Below are 20,193 nucleotides of genomic sequence, written 5' to 3' on the forward strand. Positions count from 1 at the left end.
TGTTATTCCACTATTCTATTTCCCAGAGTCTCTCTCGAATCCTAATAATAGTAAGTTATATATTTCAATACTATCGAGTCACAACAGGTAACAACTTTGCATGAACACTCTATAGTACGATGTAAACAAAAAAAAACAATATGCAACACTTCTCGTGGACGTCTTCATATTATTTAAAGTATCCTTAAAATAAAAATAATTGTATTTTCTCCTTTCATACTCAAGTACGTCCGTTATGAATAATACAGTGACTGGTGCTTTCATAGTCATTTATGATTTTTCGATGAGATTGTATTGAGAGAAATCAAATTAATATTAGAGTCACATTATATTTAAAAATATGTTTTCTTAAATTTTGACGATCGATTGATTAGTATAGCTATTCGAGTATCCAGGACAAGATAACATATTTTCTTGTTCCATAATGCTTCATGTATGGAGTAAATCTGTTTGAAATTAATTTACATGTGTTTGGTAAGAAAACGCTGTGTAAAACCAGTAACTTTTTCTAGTTTCGTCTATGTACTGAGTTGAACTAGACTAAACGACAACGTTTTTTAATTAATCCTTTCTATTTTTTTTTTTTGGTAACAGAGTCTAAAGGTTCTTAGAAAGGCGGCATTTTCAATCAACTTTACACTCCACTTCCCTACTATAAGAACTTCACAATTCTTAAAAATGGAAGAATGGAAGAAGTACTTAGAAATAAATATTATAAACGATTCATCAGCGGTAAAAAATCATATTTCTTGGTGGCTAACTGCATTTTACTAATGCTGATAGGTGACGGAGACTGTGCTTAGTTTAAGTCTAAAGATACCTGTCCAAGATGCTCAAAAGTAAGGTTGAATATACTAATTATGATCTTATCTAATACTTTAGTTATTTGAAGGCATTCTACGAAGAAAACGACCAACTTTATCCAGTGTATATTATCCATGGGGTGCCAAAAGACCCTACTTCCTTGGTAGATTTGGACAGCGAGTCAGACAGCCTGTCATCAGATTTCCTTACTCAATATGCTCTTGCAACAAAAGAATCTCTCCCGGACGTATGCAGTCAATTCGAAGAGGGATACAAGACTCAAATTTATGCTCTATCGGCAAATCGAGTCGTCGTAAGTCACTTAAATGTAATAAGCTTCTTTGACTAATGTATATAAGGATTTTGATGAGTTACTGCCCATCATTTACAATTTACGAGGAAATGATGCTATATACCAAAAAGAGCAATGTGAAATATATGGGTTCATACATAATGAAAATTCAAGAGTATGTAATTTAAGGCTTTCAAAATTAATTAACTTTCCATTTTAGCCACGAAACCTAAAAACGAAAGCGATATCACACTCCGCTAAAGCACCTCCTAGTGTCAAAAAGGAACCCTCCGAAGTGGATCTGAAAAAGTCGAAGACAAGCTCTTCAAATATGTTCAGAAATGTGAAACCTTCAAACTCACGGAAGAATTCGACTGACAGTAAAGCATCGGCAGACTCCGAGAATAAATCAGTGCCAGCCGGTTTCTCGAGAAAATCTGAATTACAAACAAATCAGCTGAGAAAGGAGAATGACGATTTGAAGAGTATCATGGATATGGACGACAGTCATGATTCAATTGATGAAGCAAGAAAATCGGCTACTTCTGCCGCTGTCAGTCACGAGGAACCAGAGAGCATTGACATAGAATCAAATAGACCGTCGACGGATACATCACCTGAAGCCCAAGAAACTATAACTTCTATATCCAATGGACGGAAACGTGGTAAGCGTAAAGTTACCAATACGGTCACTACTCATGATGACGAAGGATTCTTAATTACAAAAGAAGAACAGGCTTGGGAATCATTTTCTGAGGACGAAAATGAAAAACCCAAACAGGCTCCTGCTCCGAAGACTAAAGCATCAAATCCCCCTGTCCGTAAAAAAAGTGGACCTCAGCAGGGTGGAAATCGCCAACAGAAATCTATCATGTCCTTTTTTGGAAAGAAGTAAGGTAATTATTTATCCTTTCAATTGAGTTGTATTCAGCTAGCGTCAATAGAGATAGAAAGTAATGAGCAGAGTAGATTAAATTAAGAAGATAACCAGGCTCTTGAAATACTGTTGTTAATAATAAGCGTTATCTGCATCTTAGTAGAACTAGATATTAAACTCTAGTATGCATTGGAATTCAAACATTCTTGACGTGTTATTTTCTAGCTAAAAAGAAAAGAAAAATGTTTCATTTGTATATTGGTTAGCAATGTTTACATCTTCATTCAAATATGAATACAAATTAATCAGCGTTCTGTTACTAATGTTGAGTTAAAAACACTTTTATAAAAAACATCTTATCCTTCTACAGGAAAATTTAAATACCCGTAGGGTAATATACTTTTATGCCAAGTCTTGCGCTTACTGTCCAAAGATTTATACTTCCACCTATACCCATACAACACTTCAAAAAACCTACACTCTGTGCTAGAACCAACAATGGGGAACCAGAGAAAGCCAATTAATAGAAATTCAAATGATGGAAAACAAGTTGTTAATGACCCTCGTTTTCAATCTGTTCATTCTGATCCCAGATTTTCAAAAGTTCGCCGTGGCAATTTAAAAGTTAGAGTTGATGAACGTTTCAAATCATTGAAAGACGACAAGGATTTTAAAACCTCTGCTAGTGTGGATAAGTATGGAAGAAAACTAAAACAGGATAAATCGGCAAAGGAGATTGAAAGACTCTACGATGTTGAGGATAAGGATTCCTCTTCTGAAGAATCTGATGAGGATAAAAATAAAGCAGGTGAAAGAGAAGAAGATGAAGAAGAAGAAGAAGCTTCATCGGAGTCAGAGAGTTCGGAGGATGAAGAGGAAGAGCCCGTTTTTGATCCAGCTCGTGGTGAGGGCGTTGTAAGTACTTCGGAAAGTGATGAAAGTGACGAAGAAAGCGAGACTGAAGTGCAACCAGAAGTTACCCAACTTGCTGGTTTAGAAAGTGAGGATCGTATTCCTCGCGGAAGCGAAACTAGCAGAATAGCCGTCGTGAATATGGATTGGGATAATATCGAAGCGGTTGATCTGTTTGCGGCTCTTTCTTCTTTTTGTCCCCCATCTGGAAAGTTATTAAAGGTTTCTGTTTATCCTAGTGAATTCGGCAAACAACGACTTAGTGTTGAGCACGTCCAAGGACCTCCTCGTGAAATTTTCGCTCCAAAGAATGACAATTCTACTTCCAGTGAACTCCAGGAAGCCCAAAAATATGGCTTTGATGAAAAGGAAGAATCCGAATCTGATGACGATCAAGCTGGTTTAGTCGAAGAGGATTTGGGCGCTGAATTTGACATGGTAAAATTACGACAATATCAATTGGAAAGACTCCGTTATTTCTATGCAGTTGTTGAATGCGATAGTATTCGTACCGCGAAAGCTATATACAATGCTTGTGATGGAGCTGAATTCGAGACAACAGCAAACATATATGACTTGCGTTTTATTCCTGATGGCGTCAGTTTCGAAGAAGATGAGCCGAGGGAAGTATGTACCAAGGTTCCTGAAAAATACGAGCCTCGTGAATTTGTAACTGATGCCTTACAGCACTCAAAGGTAAAGCTTTCTTGGGATGCAGATGATCCAAATCGAAAGGATTTAATTAAAAAGGCGTTTACTTCTCAAGACCTTGAGGATTTGGATTTCAGTGCGTATGTTGCATCTAGCGAATCTGAGGATGAAGATACTGATGAGTTGCGCTCTCGTTACCAGAAACTGTTGAACGGAGATGGAGTAGATGAAGCGGAGCGTAACCCATTTGAGGAGCCTGGTAACTCAGAAGGTGGAAAAGGTGATATGGAAGTGACTTTTACTTCTGGATTGGATGAAACGGAAGATAAAGGAGGTGAAGAAGAAGAAACTACCATTGAGAAATATAAGCGTAAGGCTGCTGAAAGAAAGCAACGTAGGAAAGAGTTGAGGAAGTCTAGACAAGAGGAAGCAAATGAAGGAAAGAAAGAAGATCTTGGCTTTGATGACGAATTTTTCCAAGATAATTCTCTGAAGAACCGTAAGAAGAAAACTACAAAACAAAAAGAAGTTGAGGAAGATCCCAATGCCGCAACAAAAGATGAGCTTGAAGCGATAGTGAAAGAAGATGCGGATAATTCGGAACATCTTGATCATTTTGATATGAAGAGTATTATGAAGGCCGAGAAGAGCAAAAAGGGACGTAAGCAGAAGAAGAAAGCTGCTGAGTTGGAGGGTCTACAAGAAGGTTTTGATGTTAATGTCGCTGATCCTCGATTTGAAGCGTTGTATTCTAATCACAACTTTGCTATCGATCCTACCAATCCTCATTTCAAGAAAACCAAGACAACAGAAAAGATCATGAACGAAAGATTGAAACGCCGAGAGCATAGTTTAGAACAAGTTGACGAAGGAAAGGTGGAGAAGAACGTGAAAAAGCGTGGTCCTGCCAAGCAAGACAAGAGCCAGGACCTCAACAGAATCGTACAATCCATTAAAAGGGCTAAAAAATAAAGGATATGGGTAATAAGTTTTATATTGATCTTTTGGTTTTTTTTTGGAAAATTGGTTTAAAAATCTGATTTTTGGGTTACAAGTAATTAGACATTATAATAATATAGGTACATGGTTCTTGAAATACTCAAAAGTAAGCGAATGAAAGGAATATAATTTTCGTTGAAACATAGTAATGTTTCCCTAAAAAGTAAATGAAATTAACTCAAGAAACATCAGCTGTTTCTTTTATTCTAGGGAAAACCACAAGCGCCTATGAAAGTTTGGTTTCTCATGCGTAAACATAGGGTGTTTGGTATTGTCGTAAAAGAAGAAAATCCATTAATTGGATTTTTTGCCATGATATTGATCACGAGCTGCGTATATTTTCGCAGTAAAAGGTCTATAAAGTTAGTAAAATGTTCGTTTTGTTGGGAAAAATAAAAGTATAAAAAAAACGTACTCTTCAAACATCAGTGCTAGGCGGTAAACAAGGAAAACTTCTAAAGATAATAGGAGACCGGCAGGCTTACCGTAGCGAAGGGCTGTAGAGAAAAAGCAAATTGTAGAGCCATTATACATTGGATTTTCGGTTACGTTGAATGGAAATCCACTGACGCGTGCTGGAAGAAGGAAACCAAAATAGTCGCCTAGGTAGGTTCCAACGATACCCAACTTGTACATACTCGACAAAACCAAAATACTTCCCACATAAAACAAAACCTTAGATACGAATTGGACGATAGGGTGATAAAGCAAGTCAAAGCCAGATTGATACTTTAAAGCGTTTTGGAAGATTAAATCACGAACGATTCCGCCAACGAAAATACATGCAGCTAATGCATAACAGGCTTTCAGTGAGTTCCCATTTGCAAGTTTTGTCAACGTCTTGTTGTTATACTCGGAACGCGCAGCTATATTCCAAAGCAATGGATTCAAGCCAATAGAGATGGCAGCAATAAGCAAAGACTTGTTGAATTCGATTAAAGGCATTCTAGAAAAATTGTATTAGAATAGAAACAGATCAAATAAATGTAAGATAAATCTAGAAATGGTAAGACAATGGATGGGAATAAAGGTGGATATCGCTGCGACTGCGTTTCTTGACATCATCCTATCTGATGTACCTCTGGAGTAACAAGAGCGAATATAAACAAAGAAGGAAGAAGAAAAGAAAGGAAGCTGCATTGAAAATAAAGAAATATCAAGTGAATTGGAGCGTAAAATTATCGAAATCTGTAAGGAAGCTAGTTTTTTCGCGAAAACCTGATCTTTGCTGATTTCAAAAGAGAAAACCAAATGACCTGTGTTTATCCACATCTGCTGACTCTTTAAAGCAAAAAATTTACCCATTTTATAACAAAACAGGAAATAAAAAAGAATATAATGCAAACAGACGTATCCATAATGCAGAGGAAATGCTTATTAGAGCAGCCCTAGAAATCAATCACAACTTTGTCGTCAACATAATCAGTTAAAATCCATGGCTGTTTAATTGTATTTTAAAAATTCGTTTAATTCAGTCATAAGATCTTCTCGTATTCTTTTGTACTTTTCCTTTTATAAATTTCTGTTTTCGTCTTTCACAAGTAAAATGATATTATATTGAAGGAAGTGTTAAAGAAATGTTTTACGCATCGTAAGGAGGAGGATGTTATTTTGTTACCACAAAACGTATGTTAGGATTATTGATCAATTCATGTGTTCTTACCCTCCTTATTCATTTAGTAAAAGACGTAGGAGTTGTCCAAGCGAAAATTAACTTATTTTGTCAAACCAATTTGCAGTTGGAGTGAGGTTTAGCACAGGTTGTCGGAAACGTAAACAGATTCTGCTTTGTTCTTGAAATCTCACGAGTCCGGTTTAGGAAAAATAAGGTCCGTTACAAGCACACTAGGTTTATTGCTTTTAAATATGTTTGTCGCAAAACGTTTCCTTTTGTCTCCTTGGAACCGAACAGTTCCAATGAATATCTTTAGGTCACTATCCACGGCTCCCAAGGAATTGAGTCAACAGGACTCAAGAGTTTTAGACCAAGTCATTCGAGTAGACCAGGCTGGAGAACTCGGTGCTAATCAAATTTATAAAGGACAATACTTTATTCTCCAATTTACCGACCCGAAAGTTGCACCCACCATTCAACATATGTGGGATCAAGAAAAGCATCATTTAAAAACTTTTGATAATTATATTCTCGAGAATCGAGTAAGACCTACTCTACTTCGACCCTTTTGGGACGTGGCTGGATTCGCATTGGGTGCTGGCACAGCTCTTTTAGGTACGAAAGCCGCTATGGCCTGCACAGAGGCAGTTGAAACCGCCATTGGGGGTCATTATAATGATCAACTTCGTGATACCGTTCATTTGAACGATGCGGCACCAGAACTAGAAAAGCTTCGTGATGACTTGGCAGAATTCCGAGATGATGAGCTAGAACATCTCAATACCGCCGTCGACGACTGGAATGCCAAAGAGGCGCCTGCTCATGGCCTTTTGAATAATGCTATACAAGCTGGTTGTCAAGCAGCCATTTGGTTGTGTAAGCGCTTTTAGCTTTCATACAAAACCTTGGCAAGAAGCAGCAATGAAGCTTTATGCTTGTAGATTGCAAGTTCTTCCCTTAAAGACATCATAAAGCATTTAAATTACATATATCTATGATATTTTACAACAGCTTAACTTTTGCACCAATTGTCTATTTTCCATTATACGAGATGCTTAAAAAGTAAGTCATGTCTATATTTATGCAAAAAAAAAAGAAAAAACAAAGACCTTTCAATATCCTTTTATGTTTCCAAACAATTAATTTGATCATAGCATATGAAAACAAACGTGTTCAAGGCCTGTCTTTTATCACTGAGGGAACTGGAGTTAATCTTTCGCCTCTTTTAGCAATTATTACTTTTATTCTTGGAATTTTCGTAAGGTAGACAGTTCATCCAAAATGCCTTGTAAACTCTCATCGTCAATTTTGTTTGACAAACTTGGAATCAGTGTCCGCGCTTCTTCTGCATCTTCACAGCATAGTGTTCCTAATTGAGCACGTTCATATTTATGGAATCGATTTCCTAATATTCTAAAATAAAAACAAATATTAACAATATAGGCTCAAAAATATTCCGAATCCTTCATACCTTTCGCAAGCGTAGGTAGATTCTGCGGTTTTGAATCTTCCGAATACATTAAAATAGGAAAGCGTCTTTTTCATGACACTTTTAAATGTTAGTAAGAATCCTTCATTTTATTTTAATCTCAATGAGCATACTCAGTCATAGGAATTTCTGCATTCGCTTCTCTTGTCCTTTGTGCCATCACCGTATCAATTAGGATTTTGGCCTCCGAAACTGTGAGCATATCTTCATTTTCAAACTCTTCTCATGTTAGACTATTGTACCTTGTTACATTTAACAATAACAACACACCTGGTCCTAATTTTAGTTGGGTTGCATCTTCTTCAAAAATTGCTCTAGGCATTCTGTTTCTTGTGCTTTCCTAAATCTTCCCTCCTGGATATTGCGAAACTGAATAAAATATAAAAAATGCTTCCTTAAATTAAATTGTTTAGTCCCCCTTCACCTTTCAGTTTTTCTTGAGTTGTCTGCAAGTGCCAGAAGGGAAGCCTTGATGATTTACCGAAGTAATGATTCCCTCCTTACTTGGTTTACCGGTGTCTATGAAACCACGGTGATAAACAAATAATATTAGCTAGTTATATTCATATACTTGTATGTATGGAATTCACCCAAAAAGACTATAGTCATTATGTAACAACATTAAGAAACCAAAAATAAGTATGTAATGGTTCATTGAATTTAATCAAGGTATCTCATTGTTGATGAAATGATAGCTTAAGTTATCGACTTCTAGAGCAGCTTTACTTCTTCTCAACAAATCGCCTCCGCCCAAAATTTTTCTTTTTCATGTGATAATTGTTTGAATTTTTAGTTTATTTTTCTTACACTTTAAAGAGTTATAGCCATCACTACGTCTAATGGATTTACGTGGTTTTCTATAAGATAATATATTATGCCGATATTGCTAATTCGGGGATTGGTCGCTTTTTCGTCAGAATCGTTTCAACAGAAGTGGAAAGTATTACTTTCTGTTATCAAAGAGACTTACAATTAGAAAAGTTTTTGAATTGCTCTACTTTATAAATTTTCATTCTCATTAGTCGAGACTATATTCGTTTTGTCAGTGTGCATATAGATGCCGGGGAACTTGCAAGGTTAACGGTTGTATTGATCAAGAAACAGCAACAACCTCAATCCTAATTTAGTACATTTTCTTATTATGAGAAAGAAGGTCCTGTTAATGGGTCGCAGTGGAAGCGGCAAAAGCTCCATGCGAAGTATTGTCTTTAGCAATTATGTTGCAAAGAATACTCGAAGATTAGGAGCTACAATCGATATTGAACATTCACACGTCCGATTTCTTGGAAACTTAGTTTTGAACTTATGGGACTGTGGTGGTCAAGAAGCGTTTATGGAAAACTATTTGTCTGCCCAAAGAGACCACATCTTCAGAAATGTTCAGGTGCTCATTTATGTTTTTGATGTCGAATCTAGAGAATTCGAGAGAGATTTGGTAACTTTTAGGAATTGCTTAGAAGCTACCATAGCCAATAGTCCTCAGGCTAGAGTTTTTTGTCTTATCCACAAGATGGACTTGGTCCAGGAAGATCTAAGAGATTTGGTGTTTGAAGAACGGAAAGCTATTCTGTTAGAGGCTAGTAAAGAATTGAACACGACATGTCTAGCTACTTCTATCTGGGATGAAACCTTGTTTAAGGCATGGTCAGCGATTGTATATACATTGATTCCGAATACTCCTACTTTGGAATCTCATCTTCGGGAATTCTGTAAAGCAGCGGAAGCCGCCGAAGTTGTTTTGTTTGAGAGGACTACATTTTTGGTGATTTCTTCTTACTCTTCTGATGAAACCGTTGCTGTTGATACGCATAGGTTCGAAAAAATTAGCAATATCGTAAAGCAATTTAAATTAAGCTGTAGCAAAATGCAGGCACAATTCACTACTTTTGAACTCCGGGGTGGAAATTTCTCTGCCTTTATTGTTCCCTATACTGAAGATACATACATACTAGTGGTTATAGCGGACCCTGAAATCGAATCCGCTGCTACTCTCATGAATATACAAAGCGCTCGTCGGTATATTGAAACCTCGAAGGCCAACAACTCTCAAAACTAGTTGTTTCACATAAGTTGTATGATCAATGATTTCTTCTGTGTTTAATTCATTTTCTTCGTTCATTGATATATAGATGGTTAAATATAACCATGCTAGTCTTAGTTTATAACATAATTATAATGATGCTTTTGTTGAAAGTGGTTTTCTACTGAACGTATTTAAACTTGACAAATGTAGTATAAAACAACATTCTTAGGCATGTATAAGCTAAATTGATATCATTAATTCCGCATTATTATTCATCTCATTCTATCGACTAACCTATATTAAAGTGTATCTAAAGGGATATAAAATCGATGTTTTCGTCTACTGACTGATTCTCACTTGTTGATTTCTGATCTACACCAGCATTATTAGTAGCTAAAGTTTTTATATCTTTTCGCTCGTCATCTGACTCTCGATCACCATTTTTCTCAAGGGTTCCATGATATAAACGGCATTGGGGATTAGCGCAAGAACCATTCATTGCAAATTCGCTACACTGAAGAACGTGTTTTTCTTTGCACGAAGTACCAAGCTCGCAATAGCTATATTTGGCGAATTCAAAACAAATTGGTGCAGTCTCGGAATAGTGTACATGGACATAACGGCAATTGACATTGTTGCATTTGCCCTGCAAAAAGTAATAGCAAGCAGGAATCCGCTTCGTGTCCAAATCATGCGATAGGCTACACATTTCACCTTTCGAACATTTCTCATTTAAAAATTTTGGACAAATCATTCTCCTCGTAGGATCATGCAAATACATACATGATGAACCGTTTGCACAATAGCCACTAGAATTATAATATCGGCAGTAGACACTTGACGGTGAGCTTCCTACCTCTTTGTACAAATTTTTCTTTGTTTGTAAATAAGCTTTGTTATTCCAATAAAAGTGCTTTGGAGGGCTTGGATTTTCATCAACGTATTCCAAAAAATTAATACCAGAAAAATCAGCTAAGTAGGAGCGCTCATCTATAGTTAACAATTGCTTTCTTCCACTTTTTAGATTGTTTTGTATATAGCTTTGGAGACGCGCTTTTCGTTCTTTCTTGATTTTCTCACGATGGGCCTCTAAACTAGCCTGTCGGGCCTGTAGGTCAAGTTCGAAAATATTTTTACGAATAAGCTGCATATGGCGGTCCTTTTTGGATATAAACTGAGAAGTATCCGAAGAGGAAGCATCGTTACTTTTTAGGTCATGATGTTTTGAGGGAATAGAGTAGGGTGCAGATGAATCCAATGGCCGGCCGGCCTTTAGAGAAGGATTCACAACAAGCGACTGATTTCGAGAGGAAGCACGAGGAACCTTCCTTGTTTTCCATTTTGCGGCCTGATTCTCTGGAGGATCGGCATGACCTAAAGACAATATTAGCGGACGCCAATCGTCAATGAAAGTCACCATACCTTGTTGATTTTTATACGTATTAATTGCACCTAAAATGTTAGTAATGGATGCCTCCATAAATGGTAAAGAAAACCAATGTTCATCAACAGTTGTTGTATGCGTTATGCTACTGTTTAGGAGGGAAAAAGGTTGCAAGAAACATCTTTTGCATAGAATGAACACAAGTCAAACAAATAGCGCCATAAGAAAGGAAGAACAATGAAAAACGACTTACCAGCGAGGGAGGCGATTTGTTGTAGTAATTGCTGTTCGTCCATCCTTTTAATAATTTAATATGAACAGCATATAAATACAGTTTAAGTTTTGAAACAACTAAATAGTAGAACAATAATAATTTAAGGTAGAGAAACAAGAAAGGCCGAAATAAAATAAGCCTGTCTAGTCCAAAAAAAAAAAAAAAAACAACCAAGTTTTTTCAATTAGACCTTTTCTAACCAAAACTAAGCCAGTTTTTGACCTTTACGATTTTCTTTTTTAGAAAAACAACAAATAAAGAAAAATTGTTACAATAATATATGTCAAAACTACACTCTGGATTCTACCAAGAAAAAGTTGCGTTGGTGGTTAATGACAAGTAGTAGTAGCACTATGCCATCGATACTCATAGGATTATGTATTAAACTAAACGCGACAGTCCAAGTCTAGCATCTCATGAAATATAACATTTTGTAAATAAAGCAACAAAAATTAAGGAATCAACTCTTGTAACTGTAGAGGCGACTAAGACATTGTTGGCAAACAAACGCTGAAATCGCCATTCTATAATCAAAAAGAACCTGTCGCTAAAATCGAAATAAAATTCTACTAGAAAGTTATTGAAAGATACTTAAGTTTACAACTATTCTAAAGAGATTGTTTTTGTACTACACAAGGAGTGTTTATAAGTAATGAATGGCAGCTCTACCATAATTTTCTGGAACATTATCTAAGCTATCCTCACACAAAAAAGTATTTTTTTTTGTTTTTACTCTTTATTATTTCTTTAAAGAAGCAAAATTATAGTCACTATTTATTAACCATTGATTTATAAAACATAAACATAGAAGTGTAAACAAACCAATCGACGGAATAACGAGTTAATTAACGTATGGCTGCATAGCACGGTATTCTTTTATATTATGACATAGTGTACAATAACGCAATTCACTGAATTATTGGTTGGTGGTATGTTAGACCTATAAGAAAGAAGAAATTTTTGCTTTACCTAATCAAGATCACAACTGCTGGCAAATATATAGTACAGAGACTAGGCACAATTTTAGTTGACCATTTCCTTAATCTTTCTACTCCAAGAGACGCGGGTATCCTTAGCATATTCTTTCAGGTACTGCTAAAGTAATATAGATAGTATCGGCCATCATCGTTTATTATTGGAGACTTGAAACAAATTGAAGGCGAATAAGCAATTTCTCTTCGAATTGAATTGCTATATATCTGGTTTTTTTTGTCGCCTTATCCTATTCAGGAACAATAGAATTATTTAATTTAATAATCTGCGTTATTAATTTACATTTTCATCAATATGCAATCGTCAACTTTGGTTTTGACTTCCCCTAGTTTTGCATCGTCTGAACAGGAATTAAAGCATGTCTTAAGTCTCATTGATCCCAATAGTGAACGGGAATTGCAAATGATTGACCGTGTTCAGTCAAATTTAGTGACCTTACCGGTGAACAAGTACATTTCCGTGATTGTTGCTTTGGACACAGCCGACTGGTCATCTGTGTTGACTCCTATTTTTCCTCAAGTGTTTGCTTGCGTTCAGCCAGGTGGCAATTTACGCGTGCATTCATCTGTTGGTAACAATGACGGATCTTTCGAAATGACGGCTTTAATGGCTGGTTGGATGATTGAGTCCAAGGACCCATGGATACTGTCTCGCCCTGCTCAAGTGGAGGCTGTACCCATTAAACTAAACCGCTCTAAGGATGGAACATCGAAAGAAACTACAAAGCCATTGGATTTTTCAAAGTCTGATAAACAGGCTGCTTTATCCTCAATTAAAGATGGAGAAGACGAAGAAGATCAGGACGTCATTGACGAGGACGAGCTCATTGATGAAGCTGATCGTACTGGTGACAATGTCCTTCGCCCGCCAGAATGCAAGCCTGCCCCTAACAAGAAGAAGCGTGCTTGCAAGAACTGCACTTGCGGTTTACGTGAAATGGAACAAAAGGAATCTTCAAAGGCATCAGCTCAATTGGAAACCGTAAAACTGAACGATACCAGCGAGATTGACTTTACCGAAAAGTTAAAGAGCAAGAATGCTGTCTCTAGTTGCGGAAATTGCTATCTGGGCGATGCTTTCCGCTGCAGTGGCTGTCCGTACATTGGTCTTCCGGCTTTCAATCCCGGTGACCCAATTGTTTTGGCGGAAAACCGCGATAAGATGTCTTGGATGGCTGACGACCTTTAAAATTTCGATCAAGAATGACTATAGAAACTTATCTCGTGAAAGTTTTCATATGTACATGTAGTTTAGTATATTCCTCCCCTTCCTGTCTTTGTTTTACCTCTTAATTTATGATTCAGTCGCATTCTTTTTTGGTCAGGTGCTGTTATTTTTATTTAAACTGGTTTAAGTAAAGGTGTTACAATCGAAAAATAGATTCATTAGATCGTAGTATGAACCATTATATCGAGATAGCTTGAAGCTTATGCATAAATTTTTTTAGTCTATATTTTCATGCAAAAGAAACAGCTTATATATTTAAACGTAGCCAGCCCTTTAATGAGTTGAGGCTAATCCCTGCATTTGGGTATATGCGCAATCTTTAACTTTAGGCTGTTAGACCAAGATAGGTTTGTTTCTCCTTCGCCATCCAAATTATACTTATGGTTGACACAATAATCGGGCTGAGCAAGCCAGCACCCATGTTTGCACTGCGGAAGAGAAGCCATTCACTCAAAAAATGGAAGCTAGCCAAGTAATAGGTACATTGGCAGATAAAGTAAATACTAAAACAGACAACCGATTAATACAAAACTTACAGTATGCCAAAGTGTTGACTTACTCTGCATTTGACATATGGTAGGCACAGTAAGCACGAACAAGTGCACTCAAAAAAGTCCAAAGACCAAAGGTGCGGCCTTGTAATCCATTTACTATGTATATAAGTTAGTAATCGCACCATTTGGAGGATGATAATTGACGAAAATGGTAAAATCTTTCGACATTTGAAGTCTTACCTTCTTTAGAATTACTGTATACACGCTGCGTAAGCTTGGGAGTTAGGTAGGATTGGATGGTATTGAAAATGGCAGCAAATCCGACCAACAAGTTCCATTTAGCTAATGTTCCTTCAGGAAGATTATCTAAAACGAACGAAGCAACGGTAGAGAAAACCATGATGAGTCAAACAATGAATGGTATGGTAAGACTTAAAGGAGTGGTAAACGAGTACCACTAATGTGGTTGAAAGGACCATGGAAGATCCAACTGATTAACAAAGACACTTTTTTTTTCTATACAAAATTTATTCTTTTTCTTTGGTAGGTTTTATAAAATTCAATAAATTGAAAATCGCGTTGTTTGCACCTTAGCCTACAAAACTCAATCAACACCTTACTTCATAAGCTTCTATGCACACATACATACATATATTAATTAAGAAAATTCAATTATGATGTCTATGGATTTTATTACAAGTACGTCTTTGAACACCTTCTAGTTACGACCCAGTATGAGGGATCTTCTAACAATTTTTCATTTCCCCATTGCGACTCTTGTGGCTCTTACGCTACTAAAAACTACACAGCGCTTTTATTTTCAATTCATCAATAATAAGTACAAATAGAAAAGGCAAACATTACACATAGTATAGTATACAATTCGCACTGAAATCGCTTAATTTGAGCTTGTTCTAGTGAAGCTATAACCCAGTCACAAAATTTTGATCACACACGACGCGTCCATATACTATTTAGTTTTGTTCATACATAACCTGTATTAAATTGTAGTTTCTGTTTCAGTCATGGGAGAGTACGCTATGTGAAAGAATAGCGGTTAGTCAGTTGACGTTTGCGAATATTTGTTTCGACGTTTCTAAAATCTTACGCGACAGTTTTATGGAATGGACTTTCATGAACTTGCCCTGTTGAATTGAACAACAAACAAGTTGATTAGTATTTCACTGAACCTGTCGGTTAAAAGTGCCATGTATACGCGTTCAATGCCAAGACAACGAGCGATTCCTGTCTTTGATACTGAAAGTTGCAACCATTCTTATGTTAAGCAGAAACGTATTTTGGAACTTAACGATATCGACAGTTCCTTTGGTATGCAGTTTAACAACATTCTCGTAAGGTTCAGTGCGAGAATTTAACGGGATATTTTTGGTTTCGTTATCTAGTTAACGATGTTGAACACGATAAATAAGCACAGTATAAAGCGTATTTCAGATGTTAAGTGACGACGTCACCTTCGATTCATTTCAGGAAGCGTGCCACATTCCCTGCTGGCACTAGAAGCTGGGAACAAAGAATGCGGACGAGTACCAGCATTGAAACAGATGCTAAGCGTCAATTGTGAATGCATACATTGATGTTTTTATACATAGTTTTTACAAGGAAAATCAACAGATATGATTAGCTGTATAGAATGGATGATTCGAATGCGGACTGATTATAAAGAAAAGTGGCGTCACCGTATATATATAGGCATTGATCCCTCTTTATCGTGAAACGAACCACATCCTTTTCTTATAATGCAGATTTTTGTCAAGACTTTAACCGGTAAGACCATTACCTTGGAGGTTGAATCTTCCGATACTATTGATAATGTCAAGAGCAAAATCCAAGACAAAGAAGGAATTCCTCCTGACCAACAGCGTCTAATTTTTGCTGGTAAGCAATTGGAAGATGGACGTACTCTTTCTGACTACAACATCCAAAAGGAGTCTACTCTTCACTTGGTGCTCCGTCTCCGTGGTGGTATGCAGATTTTTGTCAAGACCTTAACTGGTAAGACCATTACATTGGAGGTTGAGTCTTCCGATACTATTGATAATGTCAAGAGCAAAATCCAAGACAAAGAAGGAATTCCTCCTGACCAACAGCGTCTAATTTTTGCTGGTAAGCAATTGGAAGATGGACGTACTCTTTCTGACTACAACATCCAAAAGGAGTCTACTCTTCACTTGGTGCTCCGTCTCCGTGGTGGTATGCAGATTTTTGTCAAGACCTTAACTGGTAAGACCATTACATTGGAGGTTGAGTCTTCCGATACTATTGATAATGTCAAGAGCAAAATCCAAGACAAAGAAGGAATTCCTCCTGACCAGCAGCGTCTAATTTTTGCTGGTAAGCAATTGGAAGATGGACGTACTCTTTCTGACTACAACATCCAAAAGGAATCTACGCTTCACTTGGTGCTCCGTCTTCGTGGTGGGTGTCTATAAACTGATTGTGTTTCTGGTAACGCTTGCTTTTCGATTAGTTTTTTGACAAAGTAGTTGATTAAATGGTATCTTTTTCATGACTTTTCAGATGCTTAAAATATTGTTAACATTATTTGATGAATTTCTTTAAGTATGTAAGCATTTTGTTTTTGTATGAGGCTTAATATTTTGTAATCTGAATTATGATGATTCCCTATATTCAACAAATTGATAAGATAAGAATACTTATTAGCAAACAGCTACGTTAGAGTTCGTTAAGTGTAATATGCGTAGTCAATCCATGGAATTTGAATTGTTACGTCTATAAAATTGTCTTTTGAGAATATATTCCTTTTTGAAGGTATTAGTCTGTAATCTATATGCTTAATTGATTTATACGTCCTGAACCACTTCAGCTGTGATTACTATGAGTAGAACGTTGAAACTTTGTGCATATGTGTTTGCACCATTAATACTTTTGATCACTGTTATATGTATTTACTTGGATTTTGGTAACAGTCAAAAGTTTCGCAATTCTATATGGGAACCTAAAAGTTCGAATTGGGAAGTCCTTGACGAAGGATCCTCAGGGATATGGGCGAACATGAATGCCAAATATCAAAACGACCAAGTAATTCGATTTTATCATGAAGGTAATGATGCGACTAGGGAGGTCCTATTGTATGCTGAAAGCCGGAACCTTGACATCTGGAATACGGGTTCCCGCTATACTGATATTCGACTGCGTCGAGAAGTTGCAAAGGAGATGATTTCAATGATCCCTAACCATAAAGTTCTAATATCGAATGTTTCTATGGTACTTGCCAACAGCATGTCTAGCGGACAAGAAACGAAGAACCTACCTCCTTTGGATTTCAATACTCTTTCAACCATGCCCCAAGAACCATTTTCAAAGTTATACCTAAAATACACAGAGGAGTTTTATAAGAATTACCAAAATCTTGAAGCTATCAATTCTTACCTTCGATTACTAGCATCTATGTATAGTGATTTATGTGAACTTACTTCATTGGGAACCACCGCTGAAGGCCGATCTATACTTGCACTGAGAATCCATGGACGAATTCCAAATAAGGATGAAAAAAAGGAGGTGATAATTTTACAGGGTACTGCTCATGCGCGTGAGTGGATATCTATTCCAACATTATGCTACTCTGCATGGAAATTAGTAGCCCAGTATGATTCGGACAATCGTGTGAGAAAATTGCTTGATAAATTTGAGTGGATCATTGTACCTGTTCTGAATGTGGATGGCTATGCTTATACTTGGTCAGAAGATCGTTTTTGGACGAAGAACAGACAAAGCCTAAAAAATTCAAACTGCAAAGGAATTAATATTGACAATAATTGGGGATTCGGATTTAATGGGCAAGGAAATCCTTGTGACGAACTATTTGGCGGTCTTGAACCTTTTGAGGCTAATGAAACATTTGCCATGTTTAATTTAATTTCTAATACATTACCAAAGGAGAAAAAAAGTACCGTTGGATTTTTAGACATACATTCCTATTCTCAATCGGTCTTATGGCCTTATGCGTATAGTTGTGATTTACTCCCTGCAGATGACGAGAATTTTCAAGAACTAGCAATGGGTTTGACGAAAGTGCTTCATCAGGTACACGGTCGACTATATTCTCACCAACAGGCATGTATACCGTTTGATGGTATTCATAAGCATTACCATCCTGGTGCTGCAATTGACTTTGCATACTTCAACGCAGAAGTTCGGTGGCCATTTACAATACGTCTTCGCGATGTTGGTGACTATGTGAGTAATTGTGTATATTTAGTTCTTCGTAATGATATTAACAACATCTTAGGGATACCTGCTACCAGCTCGTGAGATCGTACCTACGTCTCGTGAATTTTATGCCATGCTTCTTTACTATGGTCAATTTATATCAGAAGCTGCGTACTAAAGAGCTCTTTTCTTTGCGTTGTTATTTTTGGTTGTTGTCATGAGTTTTAGATTTTTGACTACTCGGTCTTATATGTTTAACTTGGATATTATTTATTTTGTGCGCTTGTTTATCTGGAATGAAGGTGTCGGTGTTGTTTAGATACTAATTTCAATACGATCTTTTCGATACGTGGAAACTTAATATACTAATGGAAATTTGTATAAATTAAGCTTACCGCTAGCTTCATCCACAGGTGACTCCGAAGACTGAAGACGTATTGAAGGATCTGGTCCCCTATTTTGCTTGTTCTCGCTTTAAAATATATATATGAGTAGTGACTCAATTGAAGATACTATAGGTAATTTTCAAAACGCTATCGTCTCGAAGAAGTCGCTCCAGTTGGATTACCTATCAATCTTATTTGACTTTCCTCCTATTAATTTGAATATATTCCGACTTTTTATAGTTTCTTTTCTAATGTATACTTTTTACTTACTTATATTAACTAAACGAACTGAATGACATGAAAGATTCAGTATATTTTAGCCCATAAGCATACAATAATAATAAAGAGGCTGTACACTATTTTAATATTATGAGATATTTTTCATAAAATCTATAGTAATAACCTTCCTGCACAGTTTACAGTAACTACTTCAAACCATCTAGTTACATACTTATAAATAAAAATGACGACGGCTCATGTACGATAATAAATAATTCTTCTTAAAAAGTATAAACTAACAATGTTAAATAGAGACCACAATTTGATCCCGCTCGGGGTACCTCAGAGATGGCTCCGACAAGAATTACCGCCAGTCGTGCATTGCCAGCCCATTTAAAGCTCAAATACAGAAAAGCAAAGCAAGGAACGCAAGAAGAACTATCTAAAAGGGATTTTCGAGACCAATTACTACGCGCAGAAGCTTCTCATTTTGCTAATCGCGAGCATGGGGCTTCTAGCGATAAACGTCCTGAAGCACCAGCTGCCATTGAGGCAAATCCTGAAGCTAAATCAAATGAATCTGAGGACAAGGTGGATTATGAAGCGCTATTGAGGAAAACTTTGGAAGAAGACGCTGATACTAGTGAAAGTGAGAGTGATTCAGAAGTGGAAGACAAAGATGGAGAAGGATCAAACTCACCGGAAGAAAAACGATTGAAGACTACTAATGAAGAGATGAGAGAATCAATGAGTGAATCTAGTTCTGACGATGATGATGAGGAGGAAGATGAGACAGCACAACTTCTTCGAGAACTTGAAAACATAAAACAAGAGCGGCAGAAAGAAAAAGAAAGACAGGAAATGGAAGAAAAAAAAGAAGAACAAGAAAAACGTGAGCGTGAAATAGCTTATGGCAATGTACTACTAAACAACTCATCTACCGGTTCTTTTCAAGTTAAACGCCGTTGGGATGAAGACGTCGTGTTTAAAAATACCCACAAAGGTGTTGATGATCAACCCAGACAAGGATTTGTAAATGACATGTTGCGAAGTGACTTCCACAGGAAGTTTCTTTCTAGATTTGTTCGGTGATTTCTCTGCCTACGGCAACTTGGTGTTTTTTTTTTTTTTTTTTTTATTTAATCTTCATAACTACTGTACAGTATAGAAATAATGCTATAATTTTATTCCAAATAAGTAAAACACATGACAAGTGATGCCTACATCTAACATGCATAATCCCGTAGTAAGGTTGCATTACTGTCTATTCGTGGTATTCGTCTTTCATATCATTATTGACTTTGGTTGATATAAATTCATTATATACGATTCGTTTGTCAAGTTTTCAACTGATTTTGTCTAC

At 36.6% G+C, this 20,193-nt stretch overlaps 12 protein-coding genes across 12 annotated transcripts; 8 read left to right on the plus strand and 4 right to left on the minus strand.

The window, feature by feature from the left end:
• The first annotated feature begins 218 nt into the window (after positions 1–218).
• On the plus strand, positions 219–2,132 carry SOCG_03498 (DNA polymerase delta subunit Cdc27). Its single transcript, XM_013161986.1, has 5 exons — positions 219–732; positions 784–839; positions 883–1,117; positions 1,164–1,271; positions 1,317–2,132. The coding sequence occupies exons 1-5, from the start codon at positions 679–681 to the stop codon at positions 1,989–1,991; spliced, it is 1,128 nt and encodes a 375-aa protein (XP_013017440.1). The 5' UTR covers positions 219–678; the 3' UTR covers positions 1,992–2,132.
• Positions 2,133–2,373: 241 nt separating this feature from the next.
• On the plus strand, positions 2,374–4,718 carry SOCG_03499 (pre-rRNA processing protein Esf1). Its single transcript, XM_013161987.1, has one exon. It carries the CDS (start codon positions 2,472–2,474, stop codon positions 4,506–4,508), a length of 2,037 nt encoding a protein of 678 aa, XP_013017441.1. The 5' UTR covers positions 2,374–2,471; the 3' UTR covers positions 4,509–4,718.
• Positions 4,579–5,653, minus strand: SOCG_03500 (phosphatidyl-N-methylethanolamine N- methyltransferase). The gene is made up of 2 exons (XM_013161988.1): positions 4,951–5,653; positions 4,579–4,890 (listed from the first exon to the last, which is right to left on the minus strand). The coding sequence occupies exons 1-2, from the start codon at positions 5,478–5,480 to the stop codon at positions 4,830–4,832; spliced, it is 591 nt and encodes a 196-aa protein (XP_013017442.1). The 5' UTR covers positions 5,481–5,653; the 3' UTR covers positions 4,579–4,829.
• Positions 5,654–6,170: 517 nt separating this feature from the next.
• SOCG_03501 (ubiquinone biosynthesis protein Coq7) lies at positions 6,171–8,234 on the plus strand. Its single transcript, XM_013161989.1, has one exon. The coding sequence runs from the start codon at positions 6,402–6,404 to the stop codon at positions 7,038–7,040; it is 639 nt and encodes a 212-aa protein (XP_013017443.1). The 5' UTR covers positions 6,171–6,401; the 3' UTR covers positions 7,041–8,234.
• SOCG_03502 (DNA-directed RNA polymerase II complex subunit Rpb4) lies at positions 7,171–8,111 on the minus strand. Its single transcript, XM_013161990.1, has 4 exons — positions 7,910–8,111; positions 7,753–7,858; positions 7,622–7,699; positions 7,171–7,563 (listed from the first exon to the last, which is right to left on the minus strand). Exons 1-4 carry the CDS (start codon positions 7,959–7,961, stop codon positions 7,392–7,394), a joined length of 408 nt encoding a protein of 135 aa, XP_013017444.1. The 5' UTR covers positions 7,962–8,111; the 3' UTR covers positions 7,171–7,391.
• Positions 8,235–8,581: 347 nt separating the features above from the next.
• SOCG_03503 (Gtr1/RagA G protein Gtr1) lies at positions 8,582–9,849 on the plus strand. Its single transcript, XM_013161991.1, has one exon. The coding sequence runs from the start codon at positions 8,781–8,783 to the stop codon at positions 9,693–9,695; it is 915 nt and encodes a 304-aa protein (XP_013017445.1). The 5' UTR covers positions 8,582–8,780; the 3' UTR covers positions 9,696–9,849.
• A 57-nt stretch (positions 9,850–9,906) lies between these two features.
• SOCG_03504 (uncharacterized protein) lies at positions 9,907–11,658 on the minus strand. The gene is made up of 3 exons (XM_013161992.1): positions 11,300–11,658; positions 11,085–11,114; positions 9,907–11,036 (listed from the first exon to the last, which is right to left on the minus strand). The coding sequence occupies exons 1-3, from the start codon at positions 11,340–11,342 to the stop codon at positions 9,973–9,975; spliced, it is 1,137 nt and encodes a 378-aa protein (XP_013017446.1). The 5' UTR covers positions 11,343–11,658; the 3' UTR covers positions 9,907–9,972.
• Positions 11,659–12,278: 620 nt separating this feature from the next.
• Positions 12,279–13,740, plus strand: SOCG_03505 (anamorsin family protein). Its single transcript, XM_013161993.1, has one exon. It carries the CDS (start codon positions 12,608–12,610, stop codon positions 13,499–13,501), a length of 894 nt encoding a protein of 297 aa, XP_013017447.1. The 5' UTR covers positions 12,279–12,607; the 3' UTR covers positions 13,502–13,740.
• SOCG_03506 (Erg28 protein) lies at positions 13,667–14,667 on the minus strand. Its single transcript, XM_013161994.1, has 3 exons — positions 14,275–14,667; positions 14,100–14,190; positions 13,667–14,043 (listed from the first exon to the last, which is right to left on the minus strand). Exons 1-3 carry the CDS (start codon positions 14,432–14,434, stop codon positions 13,866–13,868), a joined length of 429 nt encoding a protein of 142 aa, XP_013017448.1. The 5' UTR covers positions 14,435–14,667; the 3' UTR covers positions 13,667–13,865.
• SOCG_03507 (ubiquitin) lies at positions 14,557–16,583 on the plus strand. The gene has a single exon (XM_013161995.1). It carries the CDS (start codon positions 15,792–15,794, stop codon positions 16,482–16,484), a length of 693 nt encoding a protein of 230 aa, XP_013017449.1. The 5' UTR covers positions 14,557–15,791; the 3' UTR covers positions 16,485–16,583.
• On the plus strand, positions 16,580–18,978 carry SOCG_03508 (carboxypeptidase). Its single transcript, XM_013161996.1, has 2 exons — positions 16,580–18,252; positions 18,305–18,978. Exons 1-2 carry the CDS (start codon positions 16,891–16,893, stop codon positions 18,401–18,403), a joined length of 1,461 nt encoding a protein of 486 aa, XP_013017450.1. The 5' UTR covers positions 16,580–16,890; the 3' UTR covers positions 18,404–18,978.
• Positions 18,979–19,023: 45 nt separating this feature from the next.
• SOCG_03509 (complexed with Cdc5 protein Cwf15) lies at positions 19,024–20,054 on the plus strand. The gene is made up of 2 exons (XM_013161997.1): positions 19,024–19,089; positions 19,143–20,054. The coding sequence occupies exons 1-2, from the start codon at positions 19,075–19,077 to the stop codon at positions 19,920–19,922; spliced, it is 795 nt and encodes a 264-aa protein (XP_013017451.1). The 5' UTR covers positions 19,024–19,074; the 3' UTR covers positions 19,923–20,054.
• The last annotated feature ends 139 nt before the right edge of the window (positions 20,055–20,193 follow it).

The sequence above is a fragment of the Schizosaccharomyces octosporus genome (genome assembly GCF_000150505.1).
Source record: "Schizosaccharomyces octosporus yFS286 unplaced genomic scaffold supercont6.1, whole genome shotgun sequence".
Classification (NCBI taxonomy): Eukaryota; Fungi; Ascomycota; class Schizosaccharomycetes; order Schizosaccharomycetales; family Schizosaccharomycetaceae; genus Schizosaccharomyces; species Schizosaccharomyces octosporus.